A 24,056-nucleotide genomic window follows, 5' to 3' on the forward strand; every position below is an offset into this window, starting at 1 on the left:
ATCATTGTGGTCCTTTCCAACCCAGGCCATTCTACGATTCTACAAGAGAATCCTCCAAGAAAGAAAAAAATGGCAGGAGGAGCACGGGGGCAACAAACCGGAACTCAGAGCAGCGCGCAAGGCTGCAGGCGTGACATCCTGCCCCAGAACATCGCAACTCAACGACCGACTGACGGAAGTCCCCAGGCCGCCCGCGGTCCCGCGCAGCCCGGCCGTGACGGCACCGCACTCCCCGCCCGCCACCTCAGGGCCGCGGCCTGCAGCGGGCCCGCACGCAGCCCGGCCCCGCGGCGGAGCGCCCAGCGGAGGAGCCGAGCCGAGCCGAGCCGAGCCGAGCCGCCCCGCCCCGCCGCACGGCGCCGCACCGCAGCACCGGCGGCCCGGCAGCGCACAGCCCCGCTCCCGGCACCGCGGCCCACCGCGGCCCGGCCTTACCTTAACCTGCCGGCGCGCGGCTCGCCGGGGGGGGCGGCGCCGCGGGGATTGCCGGGCCGGAACGCTGCGGCCGCGGAGGGGCAGGGCAGGGCCGGGATGGGGCCGGCTAAGCGCGGAGACGCTCAGCAGCGCGGCCTGTGCGGGAGGCCCCTGTTGAGGGCGCGGCGGCCGCGCGGGGCTCGGGGACACGCGGCCCGTCCTCCGCCATTGAAAACCGGCCCGGCCGACGTGAACCGCGGCTCGCGCGCTCAGAAAGGGCTCCCTCGAGCGGGAGCGAATCCAGTAATGGAGCGGCGAGGCCGTCGGGCCGCCGACCCGCCCGTCTCACCTTGCCGTGCGCTGCCCCTCCCGCCGCCGGCTCTCCCCGGCGCACCTCCTTCGCTGCCGGTGAGTCTTTGCCGCGGGCGTTCGGCGCCGGACCCGGGCGGACGGCAGCGTTCGGCAAGGAGCCTCCCGAGCCGCTTTTGGAGGAGCGCAGGCACTCCTTGAAGTTCTTCAGCGCGATTTGCCTCTGCAGCCGCAGCACTTCTTTCTGGGATTCCCGCAGCAGCCGGTCGAACTCCACCACGTTCAGACAGCGAGGGTCACCCTGCGGGGAATGGTAGCACGGCGTGCGGCTGCAGCAGGTTAAGGGTGGGTGCAAAGCACAAAGTGCTGCCGAGCAGATGCCAGCACACTGTTCCCTAACAGAGCACACCAGAGCTTCTCTTTCCTGGGCCCCCAACTCCTCCAAAGCAGTCATTTCACATCCTAAGCGTCAATACATAATTTCTCTCACAGAGGAAAACTAGCCTGCGATGCTTTACGGTTATCCCGGTGTAAAGCTATGGTAAAAAGGGCTTTTCTAAGTGCGTGCTTTCTAAGTGTTTGCCAGCAGAGAGCGTGTCAGGATAATACAATTTCATTTCTTCATTCCACAGCAAAACAAGAGCCCCAGCTGGGTTCCTCTCCTTGCTGTGTGTGCTGGCATTCTCTGCAGCCCTGTGCATGCCTGGCGGTTAGGGCTTTAATGTTGGAAAGAATGAAGCGTATCTGAGACGTGTTTGCTTCTGACTCAGGGTGTTTGGCTTTTTTAAGTGCTACTGATTTCTGACCAGAGAGGGCTTGTGTGGATAGGCTTCTATCCTCAGCACAAGTAGCCAGTCCTGTCCACTCTGGACGCAAAGCCAGCAGCTTTTAAAGGAAGCCAGTGCAATTTTAGTCTTGCTAAAATAGTGAGAATACGCCACCACTTTGTGCTAATTCCTCAAAGGTTTTCAGATTTCAGAAAGCTGAAAAAGACACGTACCTGCATGTCCATACAGACATACAAAAGCCGGTTATGAAAACCTGTCCTTACAAATATGCTGCTGAAGGAGACCTTGCTCATTCCCCTGGAAAGCTCCTAAGCCAGTGAATTCACTGCATAATTGGTATCCAGGACAAATTTAATCTGCTTCCCCGTTCACTTCTTATTCACCCTAAAAATAGCATGTGCTTTGCAAATACAGTTTGTGTAGAAAAGCATAGTAACTCTCAAACAACAAGGGGGAAACCAAGGCACCATTAATAGGAACTGATTATAGATTCAAGAAGTGAGCAGCTGGGCACTCTGTGCAAGACCCACATCGAGGCTATCAGGGTTAGTTCTTCAAACAGAATTGGCGGGGGCTGCCTAAAAAGCTCCCTTCCCCCACCAGAAAATAGAAGCAGCTATTTCCATAAAGAGCCTCCAAAGCCGGGGGGGAAATAAGAGAGCACTCAGTCTTCCACTCACAACTCCTATTATACGTGTCCTCTGCAGCTGCCTTGCCATTCCCCGCAGCCTCCAGGAATCCCCACTGCAAGAAATGGCAGCCTGGTGGAACCTGGAGCGGGGCCTTTGTTGCAAACCTGTCACTGCAGCATGATCTCAGGCAAACATCTTACCCTGAGAGCTCTGACTTGGCAAAACAAGGCCCACGCTTTTGCAGCCTGGTGCGCATGTCGTCCTACCGCTGAAAATGAACAGAGTACATCTGTTTCATAGCTACTGAAAAATTTGTGCTGAATCAAGTGCACTAGATTAAAAATGATTTGGCTACAAACTCTGAGCATGCACATAATATCTCTGCTCATAAACCCCCTCATTGGCATAATGCATTTTGCATGCTGCAGACAGATTAGGGGAATTTCGAATTTTAACTAGCTGAGAATTAAAATTTAATGAGCAGCTTGCTTGGAAGATAAATGGGGAAAAAAAACAAAAAAAAACAACCCACAGGATCAGATAGAATAATTTCCTCTCTGACAATTTTTCTCTGCAGATTCCCAGCTCGTGTATGATGGCCCTCACTGCTGGTGCCTTGGCAGGTTACACAGATGGTCACACCTTCCCAGCCAGGGTGGTTGCTCATGCCCTATCAAGGCAGCAGCTGAAGTCTCGGCAACTATGAGGACTGCACCCATGTGTATTTCCTTGGCCAGTAATGAATCTTGCTCTCCTGCCTCTGTCACATTCTTCTACAGTTTGTCAGCTTCCTATCCCCGGGAAATTCAGCTTGTTCAGCATGCTCTGCTGTGAAAATCAGAGGGCTTGTTCCCCCTTCTGTGGGAATCTGCAGTGAGCAGTCATGGGGACAGGAAGGAAATTTGTTATTGGTAAGACTATAGAACGCACTCAGACCTAGATAACTTTCTCTTGTGATTTAACACCAGAAGGGATCACTGGGACAGCTCTGTACAAACAGTGAACAACACCCATTATTCTTGTCTAGACTAGATCTATGTTAGGGAAAGACAGAGAATCTTCTTGCAAACACATAGTTGAAGTGAACACATGCAGAGCTCAAGGAATGAAATAAAGCTGCTTTCAGCAAGAAAGTATTTGTCACCTAAATATTCCTATGAGTAGGTAGAAATACAAGTATTATTTCTACTCAGCTGGGTGCAGGAACAGAGCACTGCATTTGACCACTTGCATACTAGTGAAAAAGGGAGAATGAGAGTGTATTAACTGACCTGCATTAAAACTGTGTAGCTTGTGAACAAAAGACATATCCGATATAACCAGAACAGATTGCTCTGGCCGCTCTGAGCAGGAATTGTTTCACCTAATTTAGGTGCCTGCAGAAACTCCTTTTAGAACCACCTCAGAGAAGTGCCTTGAAAGAGTGTCCAAGCAGTTTTACACGTGTTTCAGGATGAGCTGAATTTTCCCTTTTATCCCACTATTTTTTTCAGCAAGTTCTGTGCTGGGCCACCAGTCCATGTCCACACATCAGCACTGTAGATGGTTTTATGAATACCCACCCTCATTTTAGGATTTGTACGCCTAATATCAGTAACACCAGTGTGCATGTAATATCACCACTATGATGGCTGCAAGCACTAAAAGCTGCTGATGAGAATGTGCAATCTGGAGTGATTCTTGGGAGTGTGCTCAGCTGGTTTGCTTTTTAAAGAAATGCATTAAAAGGAAGTCCTGCTTCTACGTCTTACTTGAAGCTCACTACTGTGAAAGGCCATTCTGTATCTGTGGCTTCTGGGGTTTTCCAGGGGGAGAGTTTTAGTTGCTGATGAAAATGTCAGTGCAGGGTCTGTGAATTCACAGAGGGAGAAATGGGATGTCCCCCAGCACACTGTTCCAAGTGGTTTGGATCCTGTCTTGGCCACGTGCTCCTCTAACTTTCCCCATAACAACTCACACATCAAATACTGTTTTCAGTCTGCCCTTGAAACTAATTGCCATCGCACTGCTGGAGCCTGGTTCCCAACACTGTTATTGCACTGTTTGCACCCAGCCACTGCACAAGTCCCAGAAGTATCTCACCTTCCCCGCAATGAGCTTAGCCTGCAGCTCCCGGCACTCCTGCTGCAGAGCTTCAATCTGCTTGTCTTTTGCCAGAAGAGCACTGGCTTGCTCTGTCAAGTCCTTGGCACGCTGGCGGGCAAATGCTTTTTTACACAGCTCCAGGCTGGAACCCTTCAGGGGCACTGGAGCAGTTACCTAAACCCGGAGAGAGCAGCAAGAGAGAAAGCCACATACATTGGTATTTTTCACTCAGAGGGTGGTGGTGCACTGGAACAGGTTGCCCAAGGAGGTTGTGGATGCACCATCCCTGGAGGCCTTCAAGGCCAGGCTGGATGTGGCTCTGGGCAGCCTGGGCTGGTAGTTGGCAACCCTGCACATAGCAGGGGGTTGGAACTGAATGATCATTGTGGTCCTTTTCAATCCAGGCCATTCTATGATTCTTTGAATGATGTTGGCCAACTATCACTCCAGGTGTCATCAGAGACCAGGGCCAGGACATGCAGCCTAGCCACAGAAGACAGAGAGAGGAGCAAAACAGGCATATGGAAAAGTCAGAGGAAAGAGGAAATGCTTCGTCGAGGAGCAGATCAAAGAAGAAGTGGGAAGGAGAAGGTGAGGTGAGCAGATGAGGCCAATGCACACACAGACAGTATAGAGGGCTGCAGGCAGAAAGAGGAGAGGAAGACAGGATGAAGGGAGAAATATGGGGAGAGGACGGTGGAGAGGAGGAGGGGAGAATGGCAGGAAAAATGAGCAAAGGGTAGAGGAGGCCAAGCCAGGAGGAGACATGGAGCTTCTATGGGGTCTTCGAAAGACAGTGGGGAAGAGCTTATGCAAGGATGGGTGGAAGACATAGTCAAAAGGAGAGGTGAGGGAGAGTGCAGCCAGGGCCAGAACAGCTGATGCTGCCCAGCTGCAGTCACCTGAGGATGACAGCTCTCAGTAGGAGTTCCTGTCCCTAAGGCCAGCTCTCCCATAGGGTACCAGCACCATAGGTGAGCACCCTGCATGTGCTGAGCTGGCCACTTGGTTTTCCTAGGGCTCACTCAGGGCTCAAACAGCCACCATCCCAAAGTTAAACTCGGGGAAAAAAAATGAAACAGCATTTGTGAAGTTGCTGGAGGGTCTGCATAGCTGTTGGTTGTATAGCAAATGATTTTTCTTGGCATAGTACCTGACAAGTCCATCTGGCAGCAACTATTGTGCTGCAAGTACCAAAACCCTGTAACAGACGTGTCCCTGGTGCAGTGCAGGGCCCGGGGACAGAGAGGGCAGGCAATGCCAGGAAAATCCCCTACCTTCCCCTACCAGCAAAGCTTTTGCTTCTTCTTTCTATCCTAAAGGGCTTGAATTTCCCCCTAGCCCTCGGTTTCCTTCCAATGGGAGAACATTTTTCCCCTACTCTGCTGCAAGCTACCTTTATGTAGCTCGTGCAGATGTTTGTCTGCAAAGCACCATATCCTACAGCCATCTCCCTCTACTCCCGCACCACATCAGAAACTACTGGGTTTGCAAAAAGCTCTTCTTCGGTTTGAGAAAGAAAAAAACATGCTACTTGCACAAAAGTGCTAGTGAGGTGTGCACGAGGCAGAGCAGAATATCTCACCCCTTCCTGTTTTGCTTTACCACACTCCTTTTCTTATTCAAATACTTCCTGTTTCTTTTCAATGAAGTCAGATGAGTTATTTTCATGACTAGCCCAGGGAAAGCTGAGCTAATTACCTAAATTAATACTTTACATTAGATTGGCACATTTACAGCAAGAAACCAATTAGGAGGAAATTGCTCAAAACCAGCTCCCCAAGCACGAGCTGAAGAAGCTGGTGGTGGTTCTTTCCTCGGTTCAGTTTTGTGGTTTTTGCTCTGTCGCTGATGTACAAAGCAAGTTTGCTGCATGGCCTTGCCAAGTTAATTAAAGAGGAAAGAGGAGGCCTTTCTGTCCCAACAAAAGCAAAAAACAAGAAGTCCCAGGGGTAAGATGCTCTCCTAGCTCAGGCCCAGCATGGCAGAGGCTCAGCACTCACGACTTTGAGGTTGGCCTCCTGGAGTTTTCGGGCTCTCTCCTCCAGTCGTTTGGCGATCACCGCCAGCTCTGCGTTTTTCCTCTTCAGGTGCTTCACCTTCTCCTCCGTCTCGGGGAAGCAGCTCCTGCGCTGGATAACAGAAGGAGAGGGTCAAGGTGAGACCTCACTCAGTGTCCCTCCGCAGTGCTTACACACCCACCTTCACTTGTCTCCTCCGTGGTCACTGAAACTTTGCTTTTCCTGATGTTTTGTTAACACGACATCTTGGTTCCCCAAAGAAACCCCTTGCCCCCCCCAGCCCGTGGTCCCTCTGCAACCTTGCACTCTCTCTGCTCTTTGCAGGCTCTGCCTTTGCCATTTGGGACTTGGCACCTATCCTGGCTGCTGACCCCTTCCGAAGCCTATCCCTGTTCATCTCCCTGCTGCTTCAGTATTCAACACATCGCTGTGGCTTTGTGCAGCAGCACCATGTTACAATGCGAGCTTTGCTGCTGTCCTCGCTCCCCTGACACTGAAGCATGAGTGGGGGGACGGGGAGAGAGCAGCCAAGGACTTTACAATGTTTGCAAACCAAATTTCCTTTTTCTTTCTATTGATTCTGTTCGCCCTTAATCCCCTTTTATTTGTTATCTGTCTGTTTCGATAAGCTGCTCCTTGTTCTCTCAAGGTCAAAGCCAGATGTGTTGTGCTGTCTTTTCACATTAGCAGAAACGTCAGGTCAGCTGATCCTTCCAATTATTTCCTTCACTACCTCTGTGAGATCCCACCATGTGCACGTGCTGCTTTCACTGCCTTATTTGGTTTCCTTCAGCCAGAAGACAGAGGCTGACTTTTGAGACTAAGATTTGACAACAGTTTATATGACAGCGCTTTGCTAAAATCCATGGTTGTCAGTGGGTGACCCTCCCCAGTGTGCATGGCGTGCTGAATTTATGCTCTTAGTGTAAGAAAATTATCTAAAACATGTTTTGAATTTGGTTATATACATGTTGAATGATTAATCTTTTAAGGGTATTTTGAAGGGAAAAAATTGGCGTGAACTGTCCTCTTCTCGGATTCTTTCCTGCCTTCTTCCGATCCTTTTCAAACAGCTGCTGTGACATTTACATTGGGAAAAGGGAAACACTTTTGCCTAGGAGGGCAATATGGCCCAACACTTTCAAAGACACATGGAGAATGAACAGTGCAAGGTCCTCCCCTTTGCACAGTGTAGTTCACAGCCAGGGTTGCTGATGAACTGAAAGGTTATAGGGTTGGACTGATGCAGCTCGGCCAGCACTGCAGAACTTAGCTCCAGGGTGGCTACATCCCTGCACCGCAGGGCTTCCCAGGCAAGGATGCTTTCTGGTGAGGATTCAGTAGGGAGAATCCCCTCTTCTTATTTCCTGGCTGCCAACCATGGACGTGAAACCCAAGGAAGTGGGAGTGAGGAGGAATGGGCAGCCAGCACTGCAGCAGCCTGGCCTGCCTTTGGGTGCTGGGGGTGCAGCTGGGATCAGGTGCCAAGCTCCCACTGAGCAGGGGGCACTGCTGCATTGTAACCCAGAATAGGGCTCACTGAATCAGTGTTTCTGCTTTTCCACTTAAAGAGGAAACAAGAGCGACTTCCCCCTCTCCTGCCGTCAGTTCACTGCTGCCTTGCTCTCTGCCAAAGCTGGCAGCTGTGGAAAAGCCTCTTGCAGTTGCCAGCAGGCAAATAGCGCTGGCAAGGATGTCAGGGAGGGCATCAGCAGGTCACAAGGAAGGGGTCCTGCTCAAGCCAACACTGGGTGCAGCAGAAAGGCATCTAGGGGACCCAAAACACCCTGCCTCCCCCAGCTGACCCCATGTGCCTGTTCTTTTGGAGCTTGGCCCAGCCAAGACTCCTTCCCCACGCATCATCCACACCGGTGTGTCTTGAGCCAGCCTAGTGCCTGGCCAGGGTGCAGGATGGGGCTATGTTCTGCACTCACCAGCAAGCTGTTCTCCTCGGTGAGGCTGGAGCAGCGGTGCCGCAGGTCCTCCAGAGCACTCAGGAGCTTCATGTTCTGGCTCACAAGGAAGCCGTAGTCAGCCCCGCTCTGCAAAATGCCATGGGAAAGGCAAAGCAGGGCTTCACTTTCTCAGAACAAGGGGGCCATGGCTGTGTGCCCACCCCAACCCCATAGTGAGCCCAGCCTGGCTATGAGGGTAGGCCAGCGAGGTCAGAGTGCAGGCAACAAAGGGGCAGGGTGAGACCTAGAGGCTGATTTCAGGACAAGAGGAGGAGACTCTCACCTCCTGATATCAGGAGAGGAGGAGAGAGACTGCACATCCTTTGGGGGTAGCAGGAGCAACGGCCATAGCTGGGTGCTCCCTGCCCTGCCTTAATGTTGGCAGCTGCTCCCTAGGGTGTACTGCTAGTGATGTGGGACATCAGAGAGGCGCCTATAGAGGCTGGCACCCAGCATGAGTGGTTCCCTGGTTCCCCCTCCCAGCATCATGGCCTAGCAGGATGGGTCACTCTCAGTTGCATCAGAGTCTCAACTTCCACCTTGGGAAAAAGCTCAGATCCTGACATTGTCCCCAGCTGCTTGCATTTTGCCACTGACTTCTAAACCAGCTCAGAACACAGAGCCAGCAAGAGCACATGCCATGACACACCAGATATGTGCTCCTCCCCATGGCTCAGGAACCAGCAGCCTTCAGCACTGCACAGTTTTTGGAGGCAAAGAGACCTCCTTGCCCACCTCCCCATACCAGCTCAGGTCCAGGAGCCATCCAGGACCCCAGTTCTCACTGTGTCAGCCTTGGCAGTGGAAGAAGGCAACATGCTAGATTTCTTTGCAAAACACCACCTTAATTTTGTCACATCAAAAGCAGCAGCAGCTCTGCTGGGAGCTGTATATATAGCTTGTGGTTACTGCTTCCTGCGCAGATCTGCTCACCACAGGCTTGCTGCTGAAGCAGGGTCCCAGAAAGTATTTTTGTGCGTTAGCAAAACTTGGGGCCAAGCTATTGCTTCACAGTCACCATATGGCAGCAGCAAGGCGCGCACCTCGGGCAGACCTGGCCAGATGTTCTCCTAGCAGCCAGGCCAGTCTTGCAAGACCCAGGATGACTTTGCTGGTGCCACCGGATGGCTAAATCCTTCCTGTTACGTGGCTCTGTGTGTGCAGCCAAGTCTACGAGTGGAATGCTCTTCGTTACCGAGAAATACCTCCCGGGCTCTCCTAGTAGCAAGAATTCAGACAGGCAGATTGCAGCACAAAGATGTTTCCAAGCTCTAGGAAGTCTGAGGCTGTCTAAAACTCACCACAGTTTTGAACAAAATTGTTTTTGGCCTCTCAATCACTTCAATCTGGTAAAAAGCACAAGAGAATGCAAAGCACTCCCCACCAAGTCCCCTGGCACAGCTCAGCACCACAGGCAGCAGCATCTCATCCCTATATGGAAATGCCTTGGCAAAACAAGGAGGATAAATAGGAAAAAAACCCTGAAAACTAAAAAACTAAAAAACAAAAAATCAAAACCCCAAACCACTCCCATCCCTTCCAACTGGCCTCACCCAATGCCCCCACGTTCCACCAAGCCTTCTGACACTGCAGCAGGACAAATTACGTGTCACAAATCCCCAGGCCTTTGGTGGAGCTGTTTGTAGGTGTCCACCCTGCAGAAATCCCAGGGTTAAGAAAGGTGGAGCAAAATGCCCCAGGGGAAGAGGCTTCTATTTGTGGGAAAGCAAGCACATATTTATTTTCCTCTTTTTCACCCATAGGCACAGCCAAGAAGTCACAGAGCCAAGTGCTGATCAGGCTGCACAGCCCATTGCTCTGGTCCCATGTCCTGCAGCACCACTGGTCCCATCCCTGCTGCTTTACAGGCACAGCATGCGTCCCACAGAAAATTTCCATCTCCAGGAACAGCAGAGTCCTTCCTGGAACCCAGGAAGGGGACACTGTGAGTCTGACAGGGGCATGGAGCAGGACGGGGGCACAATGGGGTCCTGTCAGTGTTTTCCAGGCAAGCTCAGCAGAGCAGTGGGCTGGTTCAGCACTGCCATCCCTAAAGCTAGGAAGGCAGCCCTTGGGATGAAGTCAGAATGCATTATTTCCACCTCTTTGCTGCTGCCAAGAAGATTCAAGCTTTCATCTTTGCTTTCCGGCGCCCAGCAAGGCCAGGCATGCTCAGCCTGGGGCAGGATCTGGGCAGCTGTGGAGCAGCCAGAGTGCCGTGGGCTGTCCCCAGCAGCAGCCAGGCTTGTGGCACGTCAGCACAGTGCTTCTGTGGGGACAGTTGGTACTTCCAGAGACTCTGGAAGGGATTCTGCTGGGAACCAACCCCCTTATGGGTCCATTTATTTGAAACCTCTTTTCTGTAGCTAAAAACAGCGTCTTTCACCAGGCCCAGAGGCAGCTCCAGAGCTCACCGCACAGCAAAGGCCAGGCTGTGCTGAGCTTTGGGGTGCTGCCAGCTTCCCTGGGCTTGCACTGAGCTCCCGGGTGCTGCCCTGGGCCCTGCACCAGTCTGGGTCAGCCCACAGCATGGCTGTTCCCAGCTCCTAAGACCCTCTACAGCCTCAGGGCCTCACCAGGAGAGGCACAAGGTGCAGCAGCAGCAATGTGGTATCAGGGGACCTTCCCTGTGGCTCTGCAGCTCCTGAGGAAGCTTTGCCACCTCCTCCTGGCACAAGATCGGGGCTGGGCTGGCTGCCTGGGCTGAGTCTTCCTCGCACACCACATGGCCAGCACCGACCGCCTGTCTAGACGTCATCCCACACTCATTAAACATTCATTTCCCATAATGAAATGGCTTTTCATTTATTAACTGCTCCTCCGTTCCTCATTGCTCCCGTGCTCCGTGATGCAGCCTCACTGCAGACTGTGTTGTAGCCCCCCTAAATGCTGCGTTCAGAAGGGAGCTGAGGAAATCTTTGAAAGAAGATGCTCTCGCACATGGCTTGTCTTCATAAAGATGCACAGAAGTGCCAGCAGGAGCCACGAGCCAAAATCCAAGGCATCCCATGATCAGGGAGTTAAAGCTGGTAGGAGCTGAGGCAGTGCTGTACCAGAGGGCACAGAGAGCCCTCGTGTCCCTGCATCTGGAGCTGCCTTGGCCACCAAAACAGTTAATCCCAGGGATACCTTTGGCCATAGGAGACATTCACTAAAGGCGGAGCAAAAGCAGGGAAATAACAGCAGGGAGGCTGGTGGGGGGGAGCGGAGCGCAGCTCCTGTTTGCAGCTGGCACACAGCTCTGAAGCGTCTCGTTTCAGGGAAAACATGATCATCTGTCACCTCCGTTGGCAGGTAGAGCCAAAAATACAGCTTCTTTGCAATGCATCAAGAACGAACAAACACAGGCCTCAGCAGGACAGCAGCAAGAGAAGCTGTTTCTTCTTCACCTGAAAACTTCAAAAAGCAACTGAGAGCTGCAGCAGCTTTTGCAGGGAGAAGTGCCCAGCCAGGCTGCTAAATGGGTCACGCAGCCAAAATTCCCCAGGAACCACCCAGCATCCAGCGCAGGCTTTGAAGTCCTGCAGAACATTTGCAGGAAGCCATTTGAGGGGCAGTAAATCACGCCGCGGCGGGGCTGGCAGCACTGCTCCGCAATGCGGCTCGGGCACACCGTGCTGCCAGTGCCTTGTGGCTCAGCCTGGCACCAATCAGCCGGGGGACTTTCCTACACCTGCTGCAGGGACTGAGCCAAAGACAAAACCCTGGCCTGATTGAAAATCCCAGCAAATGTGGAGGAGGAGTTAACCAGGCAGCCCCTTGAGTAGCACATCTCAGGCAGCTTTTGGCATTCTCTTGGCTGATTTTAAAACATACACAATCTGAAGATGTCCCTACAGTAACTTCTCTGCCTGCGGCAAACAGGGCTCCGGCTGCCAGGTTTGCTTCCCAAAAGCTGTCTCTGAAATCCAACCCCCACCGCTGCAGACACCGCTCCCTAAGTGAAACTACACTGCTGCTTTCCTACTCTCTCAGATGTATTAAATCCACCACCTCTGCCTCGTTTGAAATCATTGTCAACTGTCACACAGTAAATACTGAGCCTCAACCATGTCAAAGCCCTTTAGCTGTTCATTCCAGCTGACTTTGGTAATTAGTTTCCTTAACTTCTCAGTCCTTGCCACTTGGAAATAAAACCTGTCACTGCTCATCCATTTTTTCCTCTTCCATCCAATTTCAGTGAAATCAGTTCATAGGAGAAGCTATTTTCTGTAGGCTGCTCTTCTGCAGTGCCCTCACTGCACGTCAAGAGCAAGACGAAAATAGCATCACCTCCTGCTGGGTCAGTGAGCAGCAGCAGGAAAAGCCGTTGGTGCTGGCACAGCGAGTGCACCTCGTGCTGGAGAGCGCGTTATCCAAGTGGAGGTAAAAAGGCTATTTTGGTTAAAGGTAGGAGAGAAGTAGGAGAGGAGCTTGGGAAGCAGTCGTGCTCACCCTGCCACTCCCTGACAGGCAGCCTGTGTCCCACAGCTTCCTTCATTTTGCACCATGTTCCCACTTTCAGACACAAACATCTCTGCTCTCTGACTTCATGATGCTCCCCTCCCATTCCTTGTCCTGTGTGCTGCCGGCTTGTTTCCATGATTCAGCATTTTGTCCCACTGCCCATCCCTCTTCCAAGCATGACCTTATACACTGTGATTTCCTCATTTATCTGATTTTTATCGCCACTTGTAACAAATTCATGGAAGAAAAAATCCATCCGAGGCTATTTACTTCAAAGATACTGCCTCCAGCATAGGGAGTGCTGGAGCCACACACTGCAAGAGATGAGGAGAATATTCAGGAAAACATTCACATTCTGGTTGCTCTTTCTTACAGCCTTGCACAGGCATTGCTCCTGCATGCCCTGTGACCACCGCCAGCTCTTCCTGTGTTCCTCACAGTGTATTTAAAATAAGACGTGCGGTTAAAATTGGAATCTCACAAATTTGTATCCTCTCTATTTTTATGAAAGCACTATCTCCAGTCCCAGAAAAACAAACTCGGATGCTTCATGAGGAGAAAAAACAGCTGGACATCATGGCCAGACTGTCCTCTAAGGAGCTCAGCTGCTTCAGGCTCCCCAGACAGAGAAAAAAGAATGATTTTTGCAACACCGAGACAAGGAGGAATGTGAGTGGAGAATAAAATCCTGGGACAGAGGCAGAACACAAGACTTCCCAGTGTGCAGTGTGGAGCAGTTTCTCATCTTTAACAGCAGATGCAAAATACAAGAGATTTTGCAAGCAGATGAGAGAAAATGACACCTTAATACCGCAAGGCTGCTGGAAAGGCAGCCCTGAGCCACTCCTGACGTACTGCGCACGCATTTCTTCATCTTTCACAATCAGACAAAAAGCAGATCAGCCAGCTAAGAGATACGGAGGATTTGGAGATACCCTTTCCTGTCCCTGCAAGGCCAGCTAGTTGCCATGCACAGAAAGCAGCCCTACATGGGAAGGACCCAGTGGGGACAGTCAAGTAGGAAAGGTCCTGCGGAGGTACAGGCGCTCATCCAGCAGGTACCATCTCTACCAGAGCTGCTCCTTGTCCTGCTCTCCACTGTGGTTCAGAGGCCTTAAGCCAACCCTTCTTGCAGTGGGAATAACCTGCCTGATGCAGAGTTAGGACAAGTGTGGGTGGCTCTGTGCAGGATTCCCCAGCTGTGACCAACATCTCTCCACATTCAATACAAATCTTCTTGCAAACCAGGATATACAGCCAGAAACTGCTGCTGGTGACTCCTGGGCTGCGATCCAGATTGGTTACCAGATAACCTAAACCACAAGTATACAAAGCGAGTATGATAGCATCACCTTCCTACCCCGGGTCACTCTGAGACTCAGGTGACTGACTGGGAGCCAAGGCAGCTCAGCCTTTTTCCCTCACTGAAGATTTTTCTGGGTCCTGCTGCAAAATTGAATCTGCAGAGAAGTGGGCGCAGGCAATGGTATTTACACTGGGAAAAAGCAACATGTAGAAGTGGGAAGTAAATGTGTTAACATCCTTAGTGCAAACACAGAAGGATGAGTGACTTCGCAACCTCTCCTTGCATACCCGTCTGCACTGCCCATCCTTTGAGCTAAACACATGGGCACTGCTGCCTTCCTACTGCAGGTGTTCGGGATTTTTCTTGTTGAGGTCTGATGAGCATCAGCCTGAAGCTCTCGGCACTGCAAGCTCAGGTCCAGCTCTGAGGTTTTTGTGGAACATCTGGGCTCTCTTTTTTGATGCCACTTGTCAGATAATTCTCTTTTGTAAATATGCAAAGAAGAAAAAAAAACAGGGAATAGCGATAAAATTTAGCTCTTTCCAGGTTTGGTATTTTGATGGCAGGAATGGGGACAAATGCTCACTGATAGCTCATCCTTCACGTAACAGAAACCCTAATCCAAAGAAACACTCCCTAGAGAGGCATGACACTTTAAGGCTGACAAATGCACGTTGGAATGAAGCGCCTGTCTACAGTGAGCAGCACAGGACTGTGTCAGGCCTCACCCCAGAAGGCCACTGAACTGCAGTGCCCACCGCAGAAGTGCTGCTGCCATCTAACAGGATCACAGCTCCAATAGTTAATATCAGATCTCCTTCCCACTTCAAAGCCTCGACAGCAGTATTTGTGGTCTCACTAGCTTGGCTGTATGGAGTAGAGAGACTGGATTGCCTAACATGTTCAGCTATGAAGAGACAGATGTGCTCCTGAGCCCTGGGAGGCACGTCATGGAGCCCGAGTGGCAGATCTTGTATGCACAGCTCAGATTTTGCCCAGGTATCTGCCACCACAGTTCTCCCCAGCCAGTACCTGTTTTCCAAATGACTTGCAGTTTCACAGGGTACAAGAGCACCTTTTCTCCTTGGGTCATATTTGCTTGAAAAAATGTCATGATTACCCAAACAATGGGGAACAAAGCTCCTTGCACATCTCACTAAGCAAGAACTCATAGGCTAAAATGTGATTTTAGGAATTTTTCCTGGACTGACAAGCCTCAAATTACCAGTGGCTCTAACAAGTAGATGGGGGACAAAGACATCATCCCCTTGCACCACTCTCAAGAGCCAAAGGCTTGTTATTGTTGCTCATACTTGTTCAGTGATCAGTATGGAGATGAGAATGGCAAGTGCTGTAGGAGGCTTAAAAACTGATGCCCAAAAGGATGTTTTCAGAAAGCTGCTAAGCAGATGGCTCTGCTGCAGAAAGCCTGTGCTCAAAGCAGGGAGACATCAAACAGGTGCTGGCATTGCACATGTGCCATTTCTCATCGTGTTATTCCGGCAGGCCCAGGACATCTAAAAGGAAGAAGAAAACACACTGGTGGAAAATGTGCAGAGGGCAAATTGAGAAAGATGCTGAGGCAAAAGGTCAGGGTGCAATCATGGCCAGCTCCCAAATGCAGTTTGTCATCACCAGTCCAGTGGAGCCAAGGACACAATGGGGAGGCAGTGGTCTCCTCAATGGAAATTACTTTCCCCTTCCAAACACCCTTGCTTTGTATTTTCTTCCATTCAAATAATGTCACATAGGGTTTCTGTGGCAGGCAGCTATCTGCAGTTGGCCATACACTCTTAATGCTTGCACAAAACAGTTCTAACTCATTTGCATGAGGCTGAGTGTTGCCAAGACAAGAAAAATTAATTTACTCAGATTATGAGCAAGATGGAGTGTGGTCTTCTTCTAATTGGGATTGTTGGAAATGGTGTCTGTACCAGAAAGAACTGGTCTGTGTCCAGGAAGAACTTCTTGCCCTTCTCCCATCTTTTATTCTGCTGACCTACACTTTTTAGTCAGAAAAGCAGCTCTACAGCACCTCAGGCACTTAATGAATAGTTTTCCACCTTCACTTATGGAATGTTCAAAGATCTTGAAACACCATGAATTTCTGCAAAAGGAACCAAGCTTGTTTTTAAACACAGCTTGGCCCCTGGGCGTAGGGACTGCCGCATCCCATCACAGAACATCCCAACGTGGAGGGGTCTGCCAGCATCACTGAGTGCAGCTCCCAGCTCCACACAGCACTACCCACAACTGAACTATACAGCCCTTGTCCAAATGCTTCTCCAATTCCAGCAGCCTTGGTTCCATGCCCAAAAAACCTCTTAGAGAAGAACCTCTTCCCAGACCCCCATCTGACCTGCTCAGAGGCAGCTCCACTCTGTTCCCTGGGGTCCTATCACCAGACCTCAGAGAGAAGAGATCTGGCACCTGCACCCCTGCAGCACTGAGGACAGCCCCATGCCAGGGCCCCGCAGGGTATTTTGGCTCAGTCACTGCCTCCTCTGTTGCAGGACCATTTCTCCTGTACCAGGCATCAGGAAGGAATTTACTCCACAGCCTACTGGCAGTTTGACAATGAGAGTCTTTACTGGCATTTTTCTTACTGCATATGTGATTTGCGTTACTAAGGGAGCAACAGCATCTATTGTGGATATTTAAATTCCTACTGGGGGGAATTTGGGGCTCCTTGGTTTAAACATCTTCATTTGGGTTTTACAGAGTCATTAACACCCTCTGTTCCCTCTGAACTCAAGACAAGCTGCACACTTGGCTTTTCAGAAATTCGGATCCAAAGTGGCTTCCCAAGGTTGAGAAGCAATCATTATAGCAGTCTCTGAGCATCCTAGCCATGCTTCTTGCTTTGGTGGGCAGAACAGTGAAGTGTGCAGGGAGTGTTGAGGAAGATTTACAGCATGAGAGAGCTGGAGCTGTGCAACCTGGAGAAGAGAAAGGTCTGGGGGAACCTGAGAGCAGCCTTTCAGTATCTAAAGGGGCTGTAAGAAAGAAGGGGACAGACTCTTAAGCGGGGTCTGTTGTGACAGGACAAGGGGAATGGTTTCAAACCAAAAGAGGGGAGATTTAGACTGGATATAAGGAGAAAGTTTTGTACAATAATGGCAGTGAAGCACTGCACAGGTTGCCCAGAGAGGCAGTGATGCCCCATCCCTGCGGACAGCCAAGGTCAGGCTGCAGGGGCTCTGAGCACTGATGGAGCTGTGGGTGTCCCTGTGCACTGCAGGGAGTGGGACCTGATGGCCTTTATGGGTCCCTTCCAACTCAAACGATTCTATGATTCTTACTCCTTCCCCTCTACCAATCTACCAAGGCATTAGGAAGAACCTTCAGCTCAGCGACCCACCAAACCACCCCCACTTTCCAGGACAAAAGCAGATCCTGGTGGAGCAGCACCTAACAGGAGATGCAGACAACTCTGCTCTTGCAATAAATGCTCTAAATTCATTCTGACAGCATCATGAGAAGTTCCAATTTCCAGCCAGACTGTATCTGTGCCACTTTAACCCCACTGCTCCTACACAGAGCTTTTTTCCTCTGATATTCATTATTCTGATTGGGATCCTAAGCCTGCAGTACCTAGAGGTTCCCAGAATGCAAGTCACTTCTTGCATTCTGTATCTACACAGAAATTTTGGAAAGCAGGACCAGAGTGATCTTGAAGGCCAGGGAACAAGAATCCATTCCTGAGATCAAGGTCCCAGGTAGCACCAGTCAGTGGTAACGTGGGAGGATGCGTGTCTCCGCTGGTACCCTGCAGAGGAGCCAGGAAATCCTGCAGGGCATGGAATAAGTGGGCACAGGGAAATTCCTCTCCATGAGCTTTGGAAAAGGGCTAGAAAGGTAATAGAGTCCCAGTCCTTGGAGATACACTGGCCTGGACAGGCCCTTAACAATGTTATCCAGTGTGGGAGCCAACACTGCTCCAGGTGTGATGTGTCCACCCATCCCATTTCCCTACCTCCAGAGTTCCCTTGGCAGCTCCCAGGGAGGAGAAAGACCACAGCTCTCCACTTTCAGTGCTCCAGAGGAATCTGAGCAAGTAAGCTGAGATTAACTTGACCTGCAGAAAGTCTTAACATCTGCCCATAGACTGGCCCTGAGGGAATCACAAAGCAGCAGTCGTGGAGGCTGATACAAACAGCAAGAGCTTCATCATAAAATCAACATCTTTAATCAAATCTGTCAGTGATGAGCCCTCGGGATGCTCTTCCCCACACTAGGAGATTACTCCCTGGAGGCTGCTGTCCTGTTTTCATCATGAAGTGCTGACATCCCAAGGACAGGAGTCCTGGAACCCTAAAGAAATCCAGCTCTGGCTGCAGGACACGACTTGTCATAGTGCTTGTCCCAGCCTGGCAGCAAAGAGCCGTTCTTCTCTCCTGGATCTAAACCAGAGACCAGCTGCAAGCCTTCCACATCAATATAACCATTTGATTTTAGGAGGAAGAGCTGGCTTTCTTTCCAGAAGTAGGCAAGTTGATCTTTGTGAGGATCAACATCAATGCTAAAGATGGTACCACCAAGGCAATGCTGCAGTACCGACAGTACCACTGCAGCAATGCAGCTGTACTGCCATGGTACCACTATGGCACTGACACGACACGTGACAGCACCACCAGGAGTCACCGTCCCCACAGGTGTTAAAGAAAAGGGCAGATGTGGACTCATGGTGGCAATGGGCTGGCAGGTGGACTAGATGATCTCAACGGTCTTTTCTAATTTGAAAGATTCTGTGACTCTCTGACTGCTCTGCACCATTATGTACCACCTTGGGAGTGCGTTGGCATATTGGTCCTGTGATGATACCACCATGGTGCCACCAAAAAACCTATGGGAGTGGGAGGGGAAACGTCATGCCACTCATTCAGCATCCTGGAGAAAATCCAAAGCAGCTCAAGGACTAAGGGAAACTGAGTGCTGGGTGCTCAGCAGTCACAGCCATACAGACCAAGTTGGGTCCTCACCCGATCCCCCCCCTACACACACACCCATGTGCACAGCTGGTATATGGGGGACCTGCTGCAGGGATCAGCCACAGCTGGGTACATGGCCTCAACCCCACAGGATGCTGCTCAGCTGCTGCAGGCCCCACAAAGCACTCCTTTGCAGCACTCTCCTGGCCTGTGCTACCCTCCCCAGGGTTAGGCAGTCTTATGGAGCAAAATGAAGCTGAGCTCCACAACAGGAAGCACCAGTATCACCAACACAGGGAGCTGGGCACCTCCCTCACCCACTGGCTCATCCAAAGAGAGAGAAATGTGAAGTTTGGCACAACGGGTCTGACTCTCGAGGTGGATGAGGAAGGGAGATGAGAGCAGAAATGCTTCTCACTCTGCTGCCCCATTTTTTTTTTGGCTGAGGTGCTTCTGGAACAGCCAGGAGCTATGGTCAGAGGCAGATCGAGGACCACGTGGTTAAATGCAGCATTTCCCTAAGCATGACAATAAACAGCCATTCAAAACACCCATGAGAAACTGCTTGAATGAAGACATTTCCTCTCCCGGTGGGTTTCCTGCTAGCAGCACCGTTTCTCCTGCAGGCTGGTCCAGCCGTCCTCCAGCTGTGCTCAGGAGCACTGGCGTAGCTCAAAAATCTCCGGCTCAACCTCCCCCCCACCCTCCAGAAGAATAGGCTGAGAGCTTATTCCTCCCCCGTTTTAAAAACATGGAGCCACTCCAGTGTGCCAGAGGTTCCTACAGAGATGACCGATTTTACACAAGGGAGGAGGTTGAGCTGTCATAAACAGGACCAGTCAATGAACTGCTGCGGTCTGGACCAAGAGCTGAGACTCCGACTGAGTCTTTTCGGCTCTTTCTGGAGAGATGCTGCAGGGGGCTGGGCACCGCGTGGCACTGAGATGCCTCATGATGCCTACAAGGACAAATTCCCCCCCGAACAGCCTTCCCCAGGGTCCTCTGCACGGACAGGGCATGCTCTGGACCGGGTGGCAGGGAACCGTGACCCCTTCACCACTCGCAGAGCCACCGAAGCTGCAGGAGCCAGGCGGTGCCGCAGGAGCGGAGCCCTGGGCTGGCAGCCGTACCCGGCGTGCAGGGACAGCCGGAATCCCCGCGGAGGGGCCGCCCCATGGGGAGGGAGAGCTCCGCGGGTGTCTCAGCCACGGCCGAGCGCGGCGTTTTCCCACGGCCCGAGGTGACATCCCCGCGGTGCCGCGACGCCTCTCACCGCAAACTCGCCCGGCGGCGAGCGCCCGGCATCCGCCTTACCTGGGGGGGTCCGTCTGGCCGCTCCCGTCCGAGCCCCTCCATAGTTCGCGGAGGCCTAACGAGCTGCGGCTCCGGCGAGGGGGGATCCTCCTGGGGTCGGGGCGCGTCGTCCCGCTCCCGCCCCGGGGCCACGCGGGGTGCGCCGTCACCGCCACCTCCCGCGCCTTCACGCGTGTCCGTCAGCAGGGCCGCGTCCGGGCTGCCGGAGACCACGGCAACGGCGTCGCCCGTCTGCGCCGGCTCCGGATCCATGGGCTCGGGGCTCGGGGCTCACGCTGTCGCGGCGAGGGCCGCCCGCGGCTGCGGGAACCGGCACGGACTCCCCGAAGGCACCGGAGCCGCGGCGGCGGCAGAGACGGCCCGGTGGGGACGGAGGCGGCTGCGGCATCCCTGCGCCGGGGGAGGCTCCATCCCCGCCTGGATCCGCTGGATCGGCGGGCGGGCGGCTGCCGTCCCCCCCCTTCTCTCCCCGCACCCTACAAAGGCCGGGCGCGGCGTCGTGCCGGGCCGCCCGCCGCCCTCGGCCCCGCCGCCCCCCGCGCCGCCCCCGGCTCCATGCCCGCCGCCCGCCGAGGCCCGGGCCGCCCGCCGCCCCCCGGAGCGCGGTTCCGCCTCTCGGCCCGCGAAGCCCCGCAGCCCACGGCGGCCGCGCCGCCGCCTCATCGATATTCAGGCGGCCTGGCACCCCGGCGGGGCCGCGCCGCGCCCGCGGCCGCCAATCGCGGCGGCTCTGCCGGTTTCCATGGCGATGGTGAGGGAACGGTGCCGGCTGCCTAGTGATGGGGAGGCGGGGGGCGGCGGCACCGGGCCGGGGGAGCCCCTCCGGCTGCCCCTGTTTCCCGGTCGCTGCTCCCCGGCTCCGGGTTTGAGGTGCCGTCGCCCTGCACGAGGTGAGCGGCACTCTGCTAGGGCCCGGTACCTTTCCCCCGCCCCTCCCGCTCTGGGGACCACAGATGCTGCCCCACAGGGCCCAGAGCTGGCTCAGCCTGCTGCCGAGAACACAAAAAGTGCTCCGTGTGCCCCGTGTAGGGGCTGCCGCGGGTGAGAGTTGGAGGCTGGAGCGAGCAGGGAGAGGGCTGCAGCATCGCTGTGACGCGGGGAGATGGGAGCTGGTGGCATAATGCTTCAGCGCGGTGTGGCACGGGCACTGCTGAGCGCACGCGGTGCAGCAGGCACACGCTCAATCTCTCTGCCCACTCCCCATCATGCTGTAGTACGGATGGAGAGCATCCTGTGCAGCAGCCATGCTCAGGGGAAGGCCATTCGGCTGCTCCCCAGGACCCCGCTCCCGGCCATGCACAAAGCCATCCTGCTGTTCATCCCTCCTCTGCACACCTCAGGCACCGCAGATCGGCTGGGACTGATCCTGCCCTCTGTGTCTCTGTGTGACAGCGCTGTGTCACACGGCTGCTCCATTGGACTGTGGGCAAGGTGCAGCACTGGGGGCTCTCTGGCAACATGTGCACCTCAGACACTGCTCTGTGAGCACCTCCTCGGGGAGCTCTGTGCCACATCCCGATGTGCAGCACGTCGATGTGTCAGCTGCCAAAACAGGCGGCGCTGCCTCTGTGTCATCTCAGACAGATCACCACAGTGAGTGGTTTTCTCACCGCCGGCTGTTCAGGGTGCAGATGACCCACTTAGATGCTGGGGGAGGTAACAGCCAGGTCCAACAGTCACACATCCCCCTGAATGCAGAGCTCTCCATGCCAGGAGGAGACCTGGCATCTCTTGCTCCCTGCCCTCCCCTGGAGGCGTTGGGGAGGATCCCTGGTGCTGCACAGCACGCAGGGAGGCCCAAGCGCAGAGCAGCTCACCAACAAGACAGAACAGGTAGTTTTCAGAAACAGGAGGAGAGAGCCAGCAATGGGAAGGGAAATGTGCTGCTGATAAGATCGCGTGGCTGCAAGCAGTGCGTGGCCTGCAGTGTGCACACAGCACAGCCTCACTGGGAGCCCTGCTCTGACACATCTCACTTGGTGCTCCTGCTGCTGTGTGCTGCTCGCATAGCTATCCTTGCTCACCACACCAGGTCCTGCTGCACCACCGGGGCCCAGCTCACCCCAGTGCTTCAGGTGTGGGAAGCTGAGGAGGACCCCAGGGAGCACTCCAGAAGCACCCAAAAGCCCCCAAAGAGCTGGGACATTCCCTGTGGTGCAAGGATAGGGTGTGCAGCACCAAGGGCCTCCTGCCTCTTCCACCACAAAGCTGCAAGAGAGAACATGTTCTGTGGGAGAGGATAAATAAGGAGCCAAGAATGACCCTGGAGTGCTCAGAAACCAGGGAGCCAACCCATAGCTTTGAGCAGGACACACGTAACAGGTCCGTTGGCAGCTTTGGCCAAGATAGGGAAGGAGGCTGAGGACATGCTGTGGGGGGTGGCACTGGGGCATCTGGTGGACACAGACCTGCTTCCATCTGCCTTTTCTGCAGGCCCTGGGGCTGAAGGCAGTGAAGGATCCAGCCACCTCACAGCCAATGGGACTGAGGGCTGCATGGACTCCCTGTAGCATCAACCAGAGCACGCTGAGCTCACCCCAATAGGAAGGGGACATGTTTCCTTTCCTTGCATGAACCTGCACTCAGGGCACAGGGGAGGCACTAAAATAGGAGCCTTTTTTTTTTTTTTTTAGCTGCAGTTTCTGTTTTGCTGCTCTCAGCAAGAAATGCATTTCCAACGTCTCCGCAGGCAGTGAGTTCTGAGTGGTTATAATATTTGTGACCATAATAATACTCAGACATAAGCACCCGGTATTTATATTTCCTGCTATTTACATACTCGTTATTAGGTTCACGACCTTTCAAAAACTTTTCTGTTAAAACTGCAAACTTGGGCTTTGTTGTCCTCTTGGGCACAGAACAAAATGAAAGCAGCTTGTGGCAGGTTGTGCTGTGCTGTGTTGTGTTGTGCTGTGCTGTGCTGTGCTGTGTTGTGTTGTGTTGTGTTGTGCTGTATTGTGTTGTGCTGTGTTGTGCTGTGTTGTGCTGTGTTGTGTTGTGCTGTGCTGCGCTGTGTTGTGTTGTGCTGTGTTGTGTTGTGCTGTGCTGTGTTGTGTTGTGTTGTGCTGTGCTGTGTTGTGCTGTGCTGTGTTGTGCTGTGTTGTGTTGTGCTGTGTTGTGCTGTTGTCCTGTGTTGTGCTGTGTTGTGTTGTGCTGTGTTGTGCTGTGTTGTGTTGTGCTGTGCTGCGCTGTGTTGTGTTGTGCTGTGTTGTGTTGTGCTGTGCTGTGTTGTGTTGTGTTGTGCTGTGCTGTGTTGTGCTGTGCTGTGTTGTGCTGTGTTGTGTTGTGCTGTGTTGTGCTGTTGTCCTGTGTTGTGTTGTGCTGTGCTGTGTTGTGTTGTGTTGTGCTGTGCTGTGTTGTGTTGTGCTGTTGTGCTGTGTTGTGTTGTGCTGTGTTGTGTTGTGCTGTGTTGTGCTGTGTTGTGCTGTGCTGTGCTGCGCTGTGTTGTGTTGTGCTGTGCTGTGCTGTGCTGTGTTGTGCTGTGCTGTGTTGTGCTGTGCTGTGTTGTGTTGTGCTGTGCTGTGTTGTGCTGTGTTGTGCTGTGCTGTGTTGTGTTGTGCTGTGTTGTGTTGTGCTGTGTTGGTGCTGTGTTGTGCTGTGTTGTGCTGTGTTGTGTTGTGTTGTGTTGTGCTGTGCTGTGCTGTTGTGTTGTGCTGTGTTGTGTGTGCTGTGTTGTGCTGTGTTGTGCTGTGCTGTGTTGTGTTGTGCTGTGTTGTGTTGTGCTGTACTGTGCTGTGTTGTGTTGTGCTGTGTTGTGCTGTGCTGTGTGTGTGCTGTGTTGTGCTGTGCTGTGTTGTGTTGTGTTGTGCTGTGTTGTGTTGTGCTGTGTTCTGCTGTGATGTGGTGCTGTGTTGT

At 52.9% G+C, this 24,056-nt stretch overlaps 1 protein-coding gene and 1 long non-coding RNA gene across 22 annotated transcripts in view; one reads left to right on the forward strand and one right to left on the reverse strand.

The window, feature by feature from the left end:
- Positions 1 to 20,468, reverse strand: part of TSPOAP1 (TSPO associated protein 1) — a 61,518-nt gene extending 41,050 nt beyond the window's left edge. For all 8 annotated transcript variants that reach the window (XM_085240984.1, XM_085240989.1, XM_085240985.1 and 5 more), the window contains exons 1-5: positions 20,202 to 20,468; positions 8,184 to 8,291; positions 6,232 to 6,360; positions 4,226 to 4,402; positions 764 to 1,024 (exon numbers count right to left, since the gene is read on the reverse strand). In XM_085240984.1, coding sequence (XP_085097110.1) covers positions 764 to 1,024; positions 4,226 to 4,402; positions 6,232 to 6,360; positions 8,184 to 8,291; positions 20,202 to 20,453 — 927 coding nt within the window. In that variant the 5' untranslated portion in view covers positions 20,454 to 20,468. The remainder of the gene's footprint in view (positions 1 to 763; positions 1,025 to 4,225; positions 4,403 to 6,231; positions 6,361 to 8,183; positions 8,292 to 20,201) is intronic.
- On the forward strand, positions 135 to 12,344 carry LOC146543003 (uncharacterized). 14 transcript variants are annotated; one of them, XR_014887626.1, is made up of 5 exons: positions 135 to 822; positions 953 to 1,068; positions 2,721 to 6,180; positions 6,319 to 6,386; positions 9,968 to 12,337. It is a non-coding gene; the product is annotated as an uncharacterized LOC146543003 (long non-coding RNA). The 14 variants fall into 14 exon arrangements; XR_014887616.1 differs by lacking the exons at positions 135 to 822; positions 9,968 to 12,337 and adding an exon at positions 6,574 to 7,214 and having other exon boundaries at positions 926 to 1,068; positions 2,721 to 3,054; positions 4,679 to 4,824; XR_014887619.1 differs by lacking the exon at positions 135 to 822 and having other exon boundaries at positions 926 to 1,068; positions 2,721 to 6,240; positions 9,968 to 12,338.
- Positions 20,469 to 24,056: the final 3,588 nt, after the last annotated feature.

This window comes from Meleagris gallopavo, chromosome 21 (genome assembly GCF_905368555.1).
Source record: "Meleagris gallopavo chromosome 21, MGAL_WU_HG_1.1, whole genome shotgun sequence".
Classification (NCBI taxonomy): Eukaryota; Metazoa; Chordata; class Aves; order Galliformes; family Phasianidae; genus Meleagris; species Meleagris gallopavo.